The following is a 17,322-nucleotide window of genomic DNA, read 5'->3' on the forward strand; positions in this document are numbered from 1 at the left end:
CCATAATGGCGTGACGCTCAGCATGTGAATCTGGGGGAAGAAGGAAGGAAGGAGGGGGGGGACGACGACATTCAGAGTGACAGCATTTGCCTGCCCAAGCATCTATTATACATGATGGAGCCCTACTTTCCTGGAGGTGGCTGAACACCAGCCGGTTGATGGGAAGTGATGATTGAATTCCTTGTTTTGCTTTGCTTGCATGCCCAGCTTTTGCTTTACCTATTAAACTGTCTTTATCTGAACCCACGGGTTTTCTTGCTTTCACCCTTCTGACTCTCTTCCCGACCCCACTGAGGTGGGGCAAGGGGGTTGGTGGTGGGGTGGTGAGCAAGCAGCCATATGAGGCTGAGTTGCTGGCTGGGGTTAAACCATAACACTGACAAGAAGCTGACAAGAAGTAAGCGTCTGTTTGTCAGACAGTACAATCCAGCACCTACAGTTTTCCACCAAGCAAGCCCTTTGCCAGTACTTCCACACCTGGAAAAGCTAAGCACTGCAGACAGCAACCCCAATTTCAGCATAGAAGGGGAAACAGAAACACCACTTCAGCTGAAGTCCTAAGGGAAAACTGCTGGATAGAATAAATGCAGCATGTTAAATATTAGATGTTAATTTCTTTACTACTTAACAGCTCAAAAAATGAGGCCATAAACAATTACTTCATTAGTGCCAAGAAAAAAAATCCATTTTTGAGAGAACTTTTTCAGCACGTTCTAGACTTCTTCTGAAATTCCATTCAAGGAATAGTTTCTATTACAGCCTGCAATGAAGTGGAAAGAGGACGGCCTCTAGGCACTGATGAGATTAAGCCACAGCCAAGGCAGCAGACCCGTGCATCGATGAAATCATCACCATCAGTACACAGTACTCCTCTGGCTCTCGGCAGATCCCACCTCATATTGGTGGGCTCATCAGCTCCCCCAGGCACTCATGTCTGAGAAAAACTGCAAAGACAGTAACAGCCAGCCACAGCTCCCTGCTGCTTTTTCATCCTCCGACTCTCCCTTACCCTTAAGATTCAGGAGGAAGCTGCCAGTTGAAAAATGCCCCTGCGTTGCAGGAAGCTGTTCACGCTTCCATCCCAGCCAACAACACTACACAGTCTCAGGAGGACAAGCAACACTCAGGAGGGAGGGGATGAATGCTGACAGTTCTCAGTCTCACCGCTTGTAGCTGCCCAGGGAGCTCAGCTCAGGGCAGAGCTCAGCTGTTCTATCAATGTGGTCTAGAAACCTTGAGGCAAAACCCACAGAAAGCCATTTCCCACAGTTTTTGACGACCTGTTGCAATAAGCTCCCTAACATTGCACTTAGTTCAAAAGCTTATTCACAGAAATGTGGTGGATTTTCACGGAAGGGAAACCTTGATTTTTAAGGCTATCATTTGTATCATATCCTGAGAACCACTTTCAACTTTAGTGGTACAAGTCACACTGACTGAGTCAAGCAGATGTTGGCTTCTATCCAAAAGGTATTACAAAATGACTGATTAGCCCAGCATTAGAAAAAACATCTCTGGTGCCAGACATCCATGAAATGGGTCCACTAAGCCCCCAATTCCACCAGCATCAGACACGAGGTTCTCTTCTTAGGCTAGTACAAGTCTCCCATAAAGAACATCTACACATAGTCAAAAAGCACTACACTCACAGCCAAGAGCACTTCTGTTTTATCACAAAAATCACTGCACAGGTCTTGGGAGATACTTCAGTGCAACAGCCCAACTCTTTTTCTAGCCTGTTCTATCAACAGAAAGTAAATCTCCCCTATTTTAGAAGGCGAGAGCTATTTACACACAGTGTTCCTAAGCTGAAAATTCCAAGTAAAAAGTAATAGCAGTTACAATGAAACCGGCTGCCAATGACCTGCGCTGCAAGGGAAAACAGGCTCTGCCTCCAGTCACCATGACTTCCATACCATTCTCCAAAGACTATTTTTCCCATAAGCAAAAACAACACTCTCATTCAAATACAGCTGAAAACTGCTGAAACACCAACTAGGTGGTAAACTAACCAGAAACCATGATACAGATCACTACTGAGAACTCAACCTTTATGCTTCCCTACTCACCACTCCAGTGGCTTTTCTGACAATTAAGCCCACCTTCAGCTTACCAGCCACTTACATGAAGAACTTATCTCTTTACTCATTCAAGTGCACCACGTTGTCATCTCTGGGGGAAAGCTACTCCAAAAATAACAGCTATACGAGATTTCATGACTGAATTCTTAGCCTTCATCATAAACATACTCAAGTCCAAAAGCTGACAGTACACCACACTAGCACATGGACTAGTCAATTCTACTACAAAATATATTAACATTCCAAGCAGAAACGTTCCAATGTTGTTTGGGCTTTTTATCAATATATCGGACCCCTCCGACTCTCTTACCATTCACGGCTTTTTCTATCAGTTCTTCACAAGCATCGAAGTCTCCCTTCAACACCAGTTTGTCATGAAGGTCTGTCAACATAGGGTGCTCCAGACCAATCTTGGTTTTCTTCTGCAGTGACTCAAAAGCTTCGGTGTAGTTGTGCTGACGAAAATGTTTTAGGCAAAGGCGAATGGCTTCCTGTTCACGGTACTACTGGAACACAAGAAAACCTATGAGATATGTAGATTTTTTTTTTTGCCAGCACTGCTGGGAACTACCTGTGAACCTACCTAAAGGCAGAAGCAGGATCTCTTACCCACTCTGCACATAAATCGCTCAGAAGCTTACAGAGGAATGCTGTACATTACAAGCTGTGCAGACACTTACTTTCCAACAGTATAGAAATTATACAACTTGGTATCATCCAACTTAATAAGCATACAAGAAGAAAGTGCACAGTGTCCCAGATCTCTCGAGTGACCATTATTCCCCCCGCATCTGCCTGGCCCTGCTGTTCGAGGCCTACACGAAGTACAGAGCAGGAAAAAGCCTTTGCTATCAGCGTTACATAATTTGATTGTATGACTCTTATATAACAAAATAATTTAGAAGAGTAAGTAGGTCACAGCTTTTCTAGAAGCAGAAGAGGGAAAAAAAAAACCCACGAGAATAGGAATACTTGCAATGACCATCACTCCTGCAACGGAAAGGCAGAAGGCAGGGCTGAGCCCAAATCCTGCAGGTTCGTGAGGGTTTCTGATCAACGGCAACAAGGATTTACATACACACCAAAGTTTTACCTTCTAAATATTCCCACACATCTTGAAGCAGATCCTCTGCTTTCATACTGCGGATGAGCCAAAGCTGCCCATTTCCCACTGCGCTGGGGGAAGGGGTGAGAAAGGCTACAGAAACCCACGCTGGGTCAAACATCCAGGCACCGAAACATGAGGGAGTAGTAAACTCCGCATAACAGCTTGTGCTGTTAACCTACCAAATCATCCACTGCATTTTCAAAGCTGCTACCAATATGCGTAAGTAACAGATTTTTTTTTAAGTTGGTAATTAGCAGAACCCCTTATTTTAAATAGATTCCTCAAACCTAAATTTTAAGGCACTGAAGAACAATATAAATCTCAATTTCCGTCTTTAACACACATCTACTATGCTAAAAAGCAAATGTAACTTTGAGCATCTATAAGAGTGATCAAGTTACAAACAAAAGATTTTACTACTAAATGGACACCACTGCTAAAAGTGAAGTTTACAGTATTTAGATGAATAGAATCTTTCTGAAAACCTGGAACTAACACTGACATTCAACAAAAATTAGTGCTCTCGAAATAATGGCTCTACAGCAAGAATCTCAAACTGAAGCAGCTAAAAAGAAACACGGCCATGCGCTATATTTTTAGTTCTTAATCCATCAGTATTTCACAGCTGCAAATAGCCAGAACTATGCATTTTTAGAAAATCAGCTCCCAGCCCACATGAAAAAGGCCAAGGACATGAAACGATAAAAATGCAAGACTGTGGCAAAGGAATACTAAAGCTAAAACAGTTTTACAGCACAACTCAAAAAAACCAATTTTTTCTTTCTACGAGATACCTAAGACACTGTCTTTAAGCAAACGTTCACTTATACCAGTCAAGGCCAAAACCACATTGGATTATTTGTTGCTCAAAGGGATAGCAAGCAAAAGGATAGCTGCACACCAGCACCAACCAGCTTCTACACTTTCAGCTCCTCCAGACATTAGACAAAATTTAGACTTGGTATATTTCCATCGAGCCTCTCAAGACTGATCGACTTGTCTTGTAAAGCACGAAATGACTGTTGGATGCACGTTGGCCACTTGATGCAACATAAAAGTTTGTATTTAAGCAACATTACAGTAGTACTTCAGAAGTTAAATTTAAAACCTGTTTTTTAATGCAAAAAGGTGTATAAAAAGTATATAAAAGCCTCCTTTTTATACGTCACCATACAGGTTTAAAGAGATGACAACCCAAATAATAGCTTTGATCTAAAGCTGTAAATAATTCCTACAGTTAAAAACATAACAAACACATGAGACTAAGATATTAAGGCTGTCAAATACAGTAATAGAATTAAAAATATCTAAGTGTTCATTATCAAAACCTAAGTAATAGCCATCGATAAACTGCCACTTAGTTGTTAAAGGATGCCCACTCTTCAGTAAAATCATAGCAGTGAGGCTTTCAGGAGGCAGCAGGCTGAGCTGGACAGCAATGAGAAAGCAGTGGGGAGCGAACCAAGGAGAGTGTTTTGCTGCTTTGAGTCCTTATCTGTTACCCCCCAACTCCACTCCCTTCAGGAAACGCAGGTTTTGTTGGTTGAAGCACACCCAGCAAAAAGAATGAGCAACTTTGCTTAGAACTTTCTTCTCATTTGATGTCTCAGGCAGTAAAGAATTGTTAGATTTCAAAGCCTTTGAGACTTCCAAGAATATGCATGAAAATATTCCTATCATCTCAAAGAACTGCAAGAAACAGGTCAACCTTTCTGCCTTTCCCTAAATATGGGTCAACACATATCCTCCCATGTGGATTCTGCAACAGTGGCCTCTCAGGACAGAGAGAGAGAAGAACATCTGAGAGACATGCACTCATCACCAAAAACTTGGCAAATGATCCCAGTAGAGCCCAAACAATCATGACTAAGTCTCTGCCTTGCTGCTTTAGGGCTTGAAGCTTTAGAAGAACAATGCTGGCATCCCTTGAAGAAGCCATCACTACATGCTGAGCACGAAGAGTGTTGATTTCATGGGTTAAGATGGAACAAAACAGATGCTGACATCATCATCAGATGGCTCCTGACCAAAATAAAACTCAGAGCTTCCTGGTTGCAGCAATTGGTCAAAAATGCCAGAGACACCACCATGTGCAGAGGCAGCAGACAGTACAGAAAATCAGCAGCAGCCTCTGTCAGCTGGACTTTTCCAAACTAAACATCAGCAGACTAATGACCACAATACCAGTTTAATCATAAAGCAGCTACAGACAACTGCCACTGTGACTGTCAGTGCTGTTTTTAAGCCCTCCACAAAGAAGCTTGCGATGCTGGTATAAACCTGTATGAGCCAGACAGCACAGCCACAAGGCTTCTTAACCACACTGGCAGCACCATAAAGTGGTGGGAGAATCACAGTGCTACCACACACAACCTTTAGCTTCTTTTAAGTTTTTCAGTCAAGAAGCAGATATGCTGCTCCGCTACTCAAGTTTTATTCAGCTGGGATGATGTCTTCTCTGCAAGACAACATGAATTCCATTAATAGTTCCAGAAGATCTACGCATTAAAAGCGGCAACAAAATGAATTCTGGTTGTCAGTGCGCACTTCCCTCCCACAGGAGAGGCATCTGTTGTACTCGATTAAATACAGTTTATACAAATAATGTTTAGGAAGTCTTTGAACTTCCTGTCTATCAAAGTGACAAATGGCATAAATCATCTCATCTCACAGTCCAGTGGCATCAGCCTCCCTCTGTTTCAGAGTATTTGGCAAAAAGACAGTAAGAGGGAAACATCAGATGTGGAAGGAGCTGCAACACTGGAGACACCAACATGGAATCTCTTTAAAACAAGCTCATTTTTATACCCTGTAACAAAAGCTGCGTATGTAACCCAAAACACTCTAGGCTCACATACAGTCCTACCGAAGGACTGGTATGGGAAAAGAATGACTAATCAAAGGCATGAAGAGGGAGAACTGGAATCTGGTTTTGTTAACATTTATTTCCCTTTCAATACAAATACTATTTTACTAATATTGTCCCTTTTGACTCAGTGTTCCTTTCTTTTATGTTTTTCTCGTGATGTCTACCTAGCAGGGTTGTTTATGGGGTTTCTGTAGGGATTTTTTTGTGTGTGGTGGTGGCGGCGGCGGCGGCTTTGGGGTTTTTTGGCATGTTTTGTGGTGTTTTTTTCTTTAAAGAGAACAGGCAGATACATTCAAAAACAATCACTTAAAGTCAAAAAGAGGGAGAATTGGAATCTGGTTTTGTTGATTCATTTCCCTTTCAATACAAATAGTATTTTACTAATATTGTCCCCTTTGACTCAGTGTTCCTTTCTTTTACGTTTTTCTTGTGATGTCTACCTAGCAGGGTTGTTTAAGGGGTTTTTGTAGGGGTTTTTTCCGGTTATGGTGGTTTGGGGTTTTTTGGTGTGTTTCATGTTGTTTTTTTTTCTTTAAAGAGAACAAGCAGATACAAGTCAAAGTCAGCCATGCAGTTTGAGTATTAACTATGTATGTTTGGGGTTTTTAATAGCTGACACTCAAGGAATGAAAAGGTCACATAATTCCAGCAAGAGAAGTTTCACAAGATTCTGAGACCACAAATCTTCCAACAGGCATCTAAAATGCAGGCCTACCTTGCTGTACCAGTTGAGGCACGGTTGGACCACATCTGGATCATCAATGCCATTAAGTTCAACATACCAGATACTAAAATTGAAGCTAGGTCCCCACGATAAAAGTGGAACTGGAGAAGAAAGGAAAAGGAGAAAGAGGAAGCATAAACATCAAACAACCACTGCATTAGTCTCATCAGGCTATACATAAGACAATTTCAACACAATGCTTTAAAAGGTTACACCAAATTCGGTATTTCTGATTCGACATAAATTCTAGTTCATTTAAGTAAGCTTGGGAAAATTACCAAATACATCATTTTAAAGTTGTCACTTAAAGCAACCTGTGCCAAGCAACATTAACACAGCAGATCACTACAAAGCAGAAGCTTGCTTTAAGCAAAAGAGCAAAAATACTATCATTTAAAACAGCTCAGAGGCAACAAGCTTTGACATGGATGGGAATCACGAGCATACTAGCGACAGTATTTGCTCCTCATAGTACATTTATTTCCACATTTGTCAGCAACAATTATTTCCCCTAATGGTGAAGACAAGAAGCTTGGGTATTTTAAATTTTACAAAATTAGTAACGTCTGCAAGTTGTGGAGGAGGGAGGGAGGGAAAACTGTCACTTTCCAATTTAAACACTGTTTCTAACTTTTTTTTTTAACCCTAAATCTGTGCAGCTTTTTGGCTAGTACCGTTTTATCTGCATATCGGAACAAACATACTTAAAATATTAAATGATCCATGAAATACACTGCAGCCTCCCACCTAAGGCTTCTCTTCCACTCCCTGTTAACATCTATGATCTTGAACTGTTCTATTGATTAATCTGAAGGTTGAGACTTTGTTCTGCTTTTTGAAGCAACTCCCAGAAAACCTTTGTGTGAATTCTGACTCCTTAAAACTGCAGTGAAATCAAGTGCTTCAATTCAAATACTTCTGTTTCCTTTTTACTTGACTGTAACCGATAAACAGAAAAAGATAGTATTAGAGGTGAATGAGTGATACCAGCAACAGCATGGAGTCTGCTACTTCCTCCTTTCCACAGAAACTATTTTTGCCACAGAGAAATTGCTTGTTGTTTTTCAAGCCACTATGAAATACCACTGAGATTAACTTGTTGAACTAAGGGTTTTCTGGCCTGCTCCTTGAGGAAATAAAAACCAAAATGTGTCTTAAAGTTGTTCCTGAGCTCTTAAAGGTTGTTAAGTATTTATACTTCAAACAAGCTAGATCTGTTATTTTCTGCCATGTGTTTGGGCACAAAGCATATGTTCAAATACATTTTCTAAGTTCTGAAGGGTGTTTCTACAAACTTTATTGCTAAAGACTCGTGACAACTTCTGGGAACAGTCATCCAGAGAAGAGACTCTAAGAAAAGATCCAAAGTGACTTTGAATGTGGAATTCTTAACTGATTTTAATATCTGTAAGTAGGTGCTTTGTATGTCACAGCTCTCATATCATCCTGCTCAAAGAGTTCTTTCTACTTCATTGTTCAGCATACAAAGCGAGATGCTTTCAGAGCAATTCCTAGTAGGCGCACGTTTATGAGAGGGAGAGAAGTGACCTGTTTAGAAAAAACAGGTCGCCTGCCTTCCATCCACATTGCATATGTTCTACCCAAGAAACTCCTTTCTTGCTTAGTTTTGTCCTCTGCACAAGATGAGTGCTGCAAATACGATACCTTAAGATCCTAAAACTTTACTACTTTTAAATCCAAGTATACAGATAAATTTAATCCTAGATGCCCCACCTATTAAGGCAGCAGACTGACAAAATGTCACATGTAAGGATAATGCCTTTGATCTGTCTTCAGACCTGAATCCACAGACCAAGACCAAACTGAAGTTAAATTTGGTCTGCTCTAAAGAACTAAAGTCTATCCACAAGCTCATTGTCCTGAAACACTGAACCAAACTACAGACCACCTCAAATGGACCATCAATTTCCTAATGGTGAACCTGGGGCCAATTCTCTGAGTTTACACAAATCCAAGCGTTACCACCTTCTCACCTCATTCCAGAAAAAATGCAGAGGTATCCACCTCTGGTGTTTTTCAGCAGTACTTCTCTCAGAACTTCCATGAAGTTCTCACAGAAAAAAAATCTACAATTTGCCCCCTTATCTCAGTAGCCAACTACAGCACAAAAGACATTATTGGGATGTGCATAAGAATCCGGGGTAGCTATCACCACAAAAAATGTGAAGCCATCAATTTGCTAACACCTCCCCTCCTTCCAGTTAATTCAGAGCTTTCAAAAGACTTGCTTACAAGAAGGAAACACCAGAAATGGTGATTTTAACATCAAGATTTTCACGGTGCAATCACCTACTTCAAGGAAAGCGCATACATTGTGTTGTATAGGGAATGCAAAGTAAATGCTTTCCCAGTGCTGCACAGGTAAAGTGAAGCTGATCTTTTTAAACTACTCCATAGGAGTACAAAAAGAAACAAAGCAGAAGGGTTGAAACTGTAGTGTCACTTCTATTCTACTTAGGACAGGTCAAGTGTTCTGCTGGATCATCTCCCCACTTTTTAACCTCTTCCCAGGCTCCCAGGCTACACAACAGAGATGCCTCTCATCCCTACCCCTGCCCCCTCCTTTTTGAGGCCTCCATAGGTGTGCTTAGCTCTTTAGACAAATCTCCTTTTAGAGCAGCCACAAACTAACTTAAACTTAAGTGCAGCAAGGAAATAGCAAGTCACACAAACAGCAATAAGCATTACTTACCAGTGTGACAGACAAATCTCATTTCTATTTTCGCACAAAGTTTGGAGGCAACAGCTGTCTAGCATCCCGGGTGCAACTCCATTTCTTTCCTCACATCTCCCAACAGCTGGTTTTTATTTGTCCTCCCCTTCACCCACTTGAGATTGACACCACAGTCTAGATACACACAAACCTACTACAGCCTCTGCAAAAGCTGAGAGATGTTCCCCTCTAAAAATCAGTGAATACCCTATCCTGCAATACAGTTGCAGGGGCCACAGTTTATGCTATCCATTCTTTGCTCCATTGCTTTTTTCCCCACACAGGCATCTTTGAGGTAGAAATACACTGCTATTAAAGGATCCGAATGCCTAAACATTCATCCAGTTTTTACCATTAAGCCACATCAGTATAGTTTTTGCTGGATGTACTACAGCAGCCCATCCTGAAACACATATAACTGTTCAGACCAGTTGAACTGTCACTCTAGTGAGAGGTGCCCAGCAGAGGAAAAATAATATTAAAAAAGAAAATCAATATCCCTTTAACAGAAGCGGAAACTATTTAGGTCACTTAAACAGTTCTTTACCCACAAGGATGACTTTAGGGGATATTTTTCAATAATCAGAAGCTATGCCTAGACAAGGACTGCAGCTCTGTACACTGGAAAAAGATAGCAGCAAAAGCATTAAGCAGTACAATAGCTTCAAATACCTCTCTCAGGCTAATTTCCATGTGCCTCATCCACAGGCAGTAGACAAAGTATATTTGTAAAAATGCAGGAAACATCCTTAAAGGAAGTACTGCTCATTTTTATTACACCAAAGCTTAAAAATCTTGAAGCCTAGTTAGCAACTCCCATACTAGTCACAAACTGGCATGAAAATTACATCCAGCATTTCTTCAAGTTCTTTCAGGGCAATCAGTTTTTACACCACCTTCTGCTTTCAAGGATACTGTACGAAAAAAACTCTGCTTGGAGTAACAAAAAAACCAGAGCCAGAAACAAAGCTCACCAACATTAAAAAGATTGTTCTTCAATATTTTGCCCAGTTAAGTATCTTCTTCCACCTCTCAAGTTCTTTAATGAGGTGCTACATAAGTATAAAAATTACTTGTCAAGTAGGTCAAAAGCCTGCGCAACTGGGCATTTCAGTGCTAAGGAACTGAAGTTGAACTGATTAAACTAAAAGAAGTGCAAGCCTTTTCTTGACAAAAGGAGAGAGAAATTGTTTCTTCTGCTTCCTCTGAGTCTGAAACTTCCTCTAATAAAGTAAGCAATGGAAGTTGTAGGAAGTATTGTCCCCTCTCACAGATCTACCCGTCTCATGTCCCTCCTGCATTGTCCCTCCATATAAAACCACACCGTTATGTTATTAACGGTGGTGTATAGGTCAGCATACTTATCTGCAGAATTATACAGCAAATGCCTGATGCAAGTCGCTGCTGAACTAACACCTTCCCCAAGTACGCAAACCTCACTGATAGCAGTAACTTCTGTGGTGTCAGTCTCTAAGAGTCCAAAAGGGCAGATTTTGGCCTCATGTTTACTGGCAGTATTACAAGAACACAGCACGGTATTTTGAAGTTTGAGTTACTTTGGCTAGCAGCTTGGAAATCTTAACAAACTGAAAACATTCAAGCTGTGAATCTGAAAAATAACAGAATTTCATAACATCATTTTGCAGTTGTTTCACACCAAAAAATACAACTTCATAAACAAAATGATGCTAGCCATTGACTAGAGGCTTTAATAGGTTTTGGTGAAAATATAATTTTCATTTCTGTCCTAGCATAGGAATTTCTTCATAGAAGACAGCTTCAAGAAACAAAAGGCTATACATATAGCTAAGAAAAACCCCTCATCTCAAACCATAACTAGTGAGCAAGTGACAGCTAGATTCGAACCTAGTATTAACATACACAACAAAGAATGCTACGTGAGGAATCCATCCCAGCCAAGACGACATGTAACTTAATACTACTCATGTCATGTCTGAGGAAAAACCCTGGTAGTAGAAATTAATCACCATTTCACTTTCCTAACAAGTTTCAACTTACTGATACATTTCCTAACATCAGAACACATTTTGCTGGAATACAATTTACACATCCAGAGAAGCAGCTAGTAATCTTTCTGTTCACCCCTTTAGCCCTCCAGTAACTACTTGCTGGTTTTTAGCCACTAAAAATAACACTTCCCAAAAACCTAATGTGGGAAGCTTAGAATACATTTAAAAAATAACAATTTAACTTTCCTGATGTAGTCAACTTTTCTTCTGCTCCTCCTGAGGTTTCCCAAAGCCAAGTGCTACAGATGCTTCCAAAAGTAGCAGCCAAAACGAAAACCAATGAACAATCAACTTCTCTACTTCTCTTAAGAATGGGAAACACCACTGTTTATGGCACAGAAATGATTACTTGATTCCCTGCCTGAAGCTTTCAATTCCTCAGGCAAACATGAGAGGGGGATTCAGAAAACTGCATAGAAGCCAGCAGAGCAAAGCCCCACACAGCCACTATCATCCAAGTCTTGGCAAAGGAATTACCTAACACTTCAAAATACTCCTAAAATAATCTGAATTAGTCCACAGCATCTTATCTAATTTTTCAGCAACTACCTCCCTGCTCTATTTTTAACCTTAAACAGCTAGTTTAAAACCAGTCATTCTTTTACTATCTCAGTAAGTAGACAGGGGAAGATAAATTCACTGAGCTACAAAAGGCTAAAAGGCTCTACATTCTTGGATTAAATCCAACCAGTACCACTGATGGCCACTGTAAGACACTTCTCTCTAGCCTGCATGAAGCAAGGAAGAGAGATCCTCACCTGCTCCCAACACAAGTCACAGTATCCAGCCTTCATCAGCACCCCCTTTAGCAAGCAAGCTTCACCACAGAAACAAGACTACACATCACATGGGGTATCATTCTCATTTGCCCCTGGATGTCATCTTTAGCCAGAGATGAGACATAATGATTAGAGTAGCAGGAAAAGAACAAGGAATGCTTCTGCTGTTGCTCTGTGTGTTGCAAGCATGTTTTGAGAACAAATGACTTAAACCTTTTTCAAACTCTAGGGCTGCAACACTGAAACTTTTACCAGTATTTAGCTTAATGATTTTTTTAAAGCTCTATATGGCAATTTATAGTAGGACAGTAAGCAGCTTCTCCAACAATTAGTTGGCTTAACAACCATATTTCTGAAAATTACTCTATTTCACTTTCATTCCCCAGGATTTAAATTATGAAGCTATTATTTCTTATTTACAGGACTTCACTGTGTTCCAATCTAACCAGCCTAAAAGATCATGAAATGGAACAGCTATTGTGAATACTTTGCCTGAGAGCAATGAAGTCACAAGTGCCAAGACTGGCACAAGTATAAGAAGATATTATTTTCTACTCAGAATGCTGAAAAAATGCATTTACCTATCTTAATGAATCGACAGGGGAACATCTGTTCATCAATTTTATGCTTCAAGGTGAATGTTTCTTTGTTATAATCATTCTTTAAGCCACTGTGGGAAAAAATAAATAAGGTTACTAAATCTTACCTTGTATTTTAGGACTAGCTAATAAATGCAATCTAGGTCATGCCTGAAATGCGAAGCTTGTTTCATATTACTGTGAATCATAAGAACGCATGCTGGACCAATGCCTGGGCTGCTATCCACCACCTTGTGTCTCCCTGGGAGGTAGCACTGGCTAGTGTTTTCAGGAGGGAACTGACATCGGATCAATGCTGCTCGCCTGTGCCTGTACCACTATGACTTCAGCAAGAGATCTGCCTGAGCCGTACTTCCTCATTTTCAAGAGGTAGATGGACCAGCTCTAGAATTATCACACTGCCAGAGCATTACTTCATTAAATTATTTACTATGTAGTATAATTTATCAAAAATCTTAAGTCTATTTTTACTGAAGATGCAAGTACAGGTCCCAAAATAAGGATTTTTATTAAACTTCAGTACATATGAAGTGACATTAGATATCAATAATAACCATGCTACTAAGACCTCTTCCCCCATAACTCTAGCAGCAATAAAGTCAATTTGCAAGACTGGTCTATCCAAAGAAGGCAAAAGGGGTAGGAAGGGCTGTGGCTAGTTTCTGTACAATCTTGCAGCAAAAGACTTCCCATGTTTCTCCACGGCTATTCTGCTTGACTGCAGATGATGTACACACATACATTCCCCAGAGGTAGACTTCCCTTCACTAGGCCTCCAAAAATAACTAGTTCCTGCTACACATTTGTCTTGTACTCCTAGATATTTAAGTATCATTTCCCTTTCTAAAACAGAAGACTCCTTAAAAGGCTGTTGCAAATTTACATTAGCAACTACTCTGAAGCTCTGGATAGCTTGAATAGACAAAAGGCTCTTTCTTTAGTCCCTACCAGTACAACTACCAAATCAAACTAAACAAAGGAAAAACACGGGCTTTCCATTTGCTTATTCAACTTATTTACTCATTTAAAGAAAGGCAAAGCAGCTGATCAGTTCAGACCTTTACAGCTGCTACCAGGTTCTTGACATAGGCAGGTTACTTGGGCTTTTGAAAGCTACTCTAAGTTACCCACGCCTGGGAAATCATTTCTCTTGTGCCTCAAGCACACTGAAGGAAGTAATCTCAATCTAGCAACATTGCACCCTGTTCTCAGCTCTTCCAAACGTCCAAGTTTGCTCTCCACAAATCCTCTGTGGTTAGAGCAGAAAATGGAAGGCTTCCTGAACCAAGTGTTGAGATTGCTGCTCTCTGACCTGACTGTAAACACAAGGGCAGCTAATTGCAGGATCACAACCACAGCTCCATTACACTGGTAGCCATGTGTCTGCATGGGAGCAAAGGGGAACAGCATTTTGGTCCAGCCTTTAATTACCATAGCTGATGAAATCACATCTTACCTGGACAAGAGATCTGTCATATTTTCCTCATTCATCCCACCAAAGACTTTAAACTTCTTTAAATTGCAGACATGCGTTTTCTCATATTTGCCAAATGTGATACTCTGGACTATGGCAGGTCTTTCAAGTTTCAGAATCAAGTACTGTGGAAGAGAGAACAGTGAATTTTAACATTAAAGCCAAGCTGGAAGACATACTAAGGGAGAAGGATTACAGCCTTCAAAAATCCAGTTTACAAAGCCTGAGAATGAAAGTTAAGATGATCCTTCCCCATTATTATATTTTCTCCTTTGTCCCTGGAATAAAGCAAAGGGGTTTTAGGAGTGTTACTTTAAAAGCAGTTTATCCAGGAAAAATATTTGGTTGAACTACCTATTCCTAGCATTTCTATTCAGGGCTTACATACATTCCGTCAAGTTGAATGCAAGACTTCCTGAAATCTGGCAAATAGGACCAAACTACGAGAGAGTGATGATTCAAACGCCCACTACAGCCTGAAATGAAACCTAAACTGAATACACAATTAGATAAATACAGTATGTTCCACAAGCGAAGAGAACATCAAATTACTTTTCCTCTCTGGGCTGACACTATTTAACCACTGAACACAGACTAAGTTTGATGTGTGGCTAACATAGGAACCAACTGCTTATTAACACCACCAAATAAAACCAAACCACTTGACTGACTATAAAGGGGCTTTACACATAAAATGATGAAAATGTTCTCCCTTGTGAACATTTGCTCCCTCCTTACACAGATGTCCCCTCCACAGCGTATGAGCAGTCAGATTATTTATATTCAGGCCCCAGCTAGCAGATTCACCAGCACTGCTAGAAGAAAAGCATATTCAGAGACACTTGCACCGTTTATCAGGGACCACAGAGCACAGAGTTTACTTAACCTTCCCCTGCAAAACAGGTTTTGGAAGGAGCCTGGAGACATCCTGCTTTGAAGAATTTGTCAAGTTTTATATGTGAAAACGATGCATTAAATTCTCTTCCCTAACTTCTGAGAAATAAGCAGTACATAACCGAGAAAGGAGACAAAGTGCAGAATCACAATTACTCATCATGCTGGATTTTATTACAAAACCCTGTGAGCAAGGCTACAGTATAAGGCGATAAGCAAGGCGCTGTAGGACACCTTCCACTTCAGGCACTGCTGGTGGCCCTTTCCTCTGAGAAGCAGCACTGCCAAACCAGACATGACCCCCTATTTGGAGTCTTTCATCGACTTCAAGTAGAGTATCTGCATGCATCTGGCTGCTTCCTACGGTTCCTCAGTAGAGAATAGTATCTCCCCATAAAGTGCCATGGGCATCACACTGCTTGTGTTAAACAGCTCAATCAGTAGGATAATGTTACCTTAGAAGTGTATCTTTTGGGTCAGAAACAAAACAAATTTTCCCATCCAGTTACTTCTCAGTCTTTCTGTCATTGCCCTATAAAGCAACTAATTCTCAATGTAGGAGCAGTACTGACATTCTAGAGAGCACTAGGATAAATCTGTGATCTCAATGGCTGGTTCTCACTAAAAACTTAGCTTAAAAGAAATACTGGTACATATCATGGATTAGAATGTAGACTGGATAGGTACCCAATAGAATAATGAGGATTTACTGCCAAAGATGCTTCCATCAACTCCAAATTTTTCAGAACGAAGAAAATAAACCAGTATCAGCACTGCTAAGGTACAACAGAAGAATGTTTTGGTGCTTTTCCAGGTATTATTTTTTTTTTGACGAAAAAGTTCTAGTTTTGTGACAAACACCATCCAACTAAATATCAGAACTTAATGTTAATTTAACTAAGAGTAAGCCATGCTTTTTGTTTCAAAGTACTTCCAAAACTTCAGAAAAAACAAAGTTCCATACAGAAAGAAAGATTTTCTAGAATAGGGAAAATAAAGTGATTAGCAAAAGGATGGTCCTGTAACGAGCAAGGCAGTACTTGATACATGGCACAGCCTGCTGCCAAAATTCCCATGCAGAACAGACAGTACATAACAATATCTTAAGAACTCCTCCTACACCATCATATCTCCCCTGCAGATTTCTCCTGAAGCTGAAAAAGTGAAGCTAGCACTATCAGCATCAGCAACTGCAATTCTTAATCTTGCTGGAATTACACAAACCTAATGCTTGGGTCATGAAGACAAACCTTCTCAAGTACCACACAAGATCTGCAAAAGCTCGGCACAAACATCACCCTGCATTATTCAATTCTTACCCTAAGTTAAGGAAGAGAAAACCAGGACTGCAGTTAAACCCCTTATCTTGGCATACATGCATAGAAGGGAGCAAGGCATGGCAATTACTCTACATGGCTAGCAGTGATTTCTTAAACCTGCGAATAGGGAAGGAGCTCTGCAGCCCTCCTTTCTGCTTCCACGCATCCCATCACCTGCTGGGTCAGGCAAACGTTACAGAAAATAGAAGCACACACAGTAAACACAACCTTTATGCGAATTTACCTGCCGACTGATACGGAAACAAAAGACAGGTTTGCTTTAAATCCTGTGGCCCAAAACCGGTACCTAATGTATGCTTTTTTCTATTTTTTTTTTAATCCATATACACACATATATACGTATTAAAAAAGAGATACGTAGATGTACTTTTTGGTTTTATACACAAACAGACACTGCTGCCATTGTGGGTACAGGCTACAAACCTCACTGGTGTTGAGAAAAGATATTACCTTAAGAGCTGCAAACAGCTGGCTGCATGAATATTTTTGGACTGCTACCAGGATTTTAGATGTGACAGACTATTCTCTATAGCTTTGAGTGATGTGACAGAAGCATACATAAGATCAAGTGATTCAATCAACGTGGAAAGAACAAGTCTATGAGATTTCAGACAAAACATATAACATATTTAACACTTTTCCATCCTATTGCTAAACGCAACATTGGTACATTTAATGTCCAAATATTCA

At 40.3% G+C, this 17,322-nt stretch overlaps 1 protein-coding gene across 7 annotated transcripts in view; it reads right to left on the reverse strand.

Annotated features, from left to right (window-relative positions):
* MKLN1 (muskelin 1) overlaps positions 1-17,322 on the reverse strand; it is a 98,277-nt gene that overhangs the window by 61,772 nt on the left and 19,183 nt on the right. For 4 of the 7 annotated variants that reach the window (XM_080393398.1, XM_080393395.1, XM_080393396.1 and 1 more), the window contains exons 3-6: positions 14,381-14,523; positions 12,907-12,995; positions 6,774-6,883; positions 2,392-2,584 (exon numbers count right to left, since the gene is read on the reverse strand). In XM_080393398.1, coding sequence (XP_080249524.1) covers positions 2,392-2,584; positions 6,774-6,883; positions 12,907-12,995; positions 14,381-14,523 — 535 coding nt within the window. Of the gene's footprint in view, positions 1-2,391; positions 2,588-6,773; positions 6,884-9,495; positions 11,126-12,906; positions 12,996-14,380; positions 14,524-17,322 lie in introns of those variants that run through there. The other 3 variants (XM_080393399.1, XM_080393400.1, XM_080393401.1) reach the window with 3 other exon arrangements.

This window comes from Falco punctatus (assembly GCF_963210335.1).
Source record: "Falco punctatus genome assembly, chromosome: 6".
In the NCBI taxonomy this organism is placed as follows: Eukaryota; Metazoa; Chordata; class Aves; order Falconiformes; family Falconidae; genus Falco; species Falco punctatus.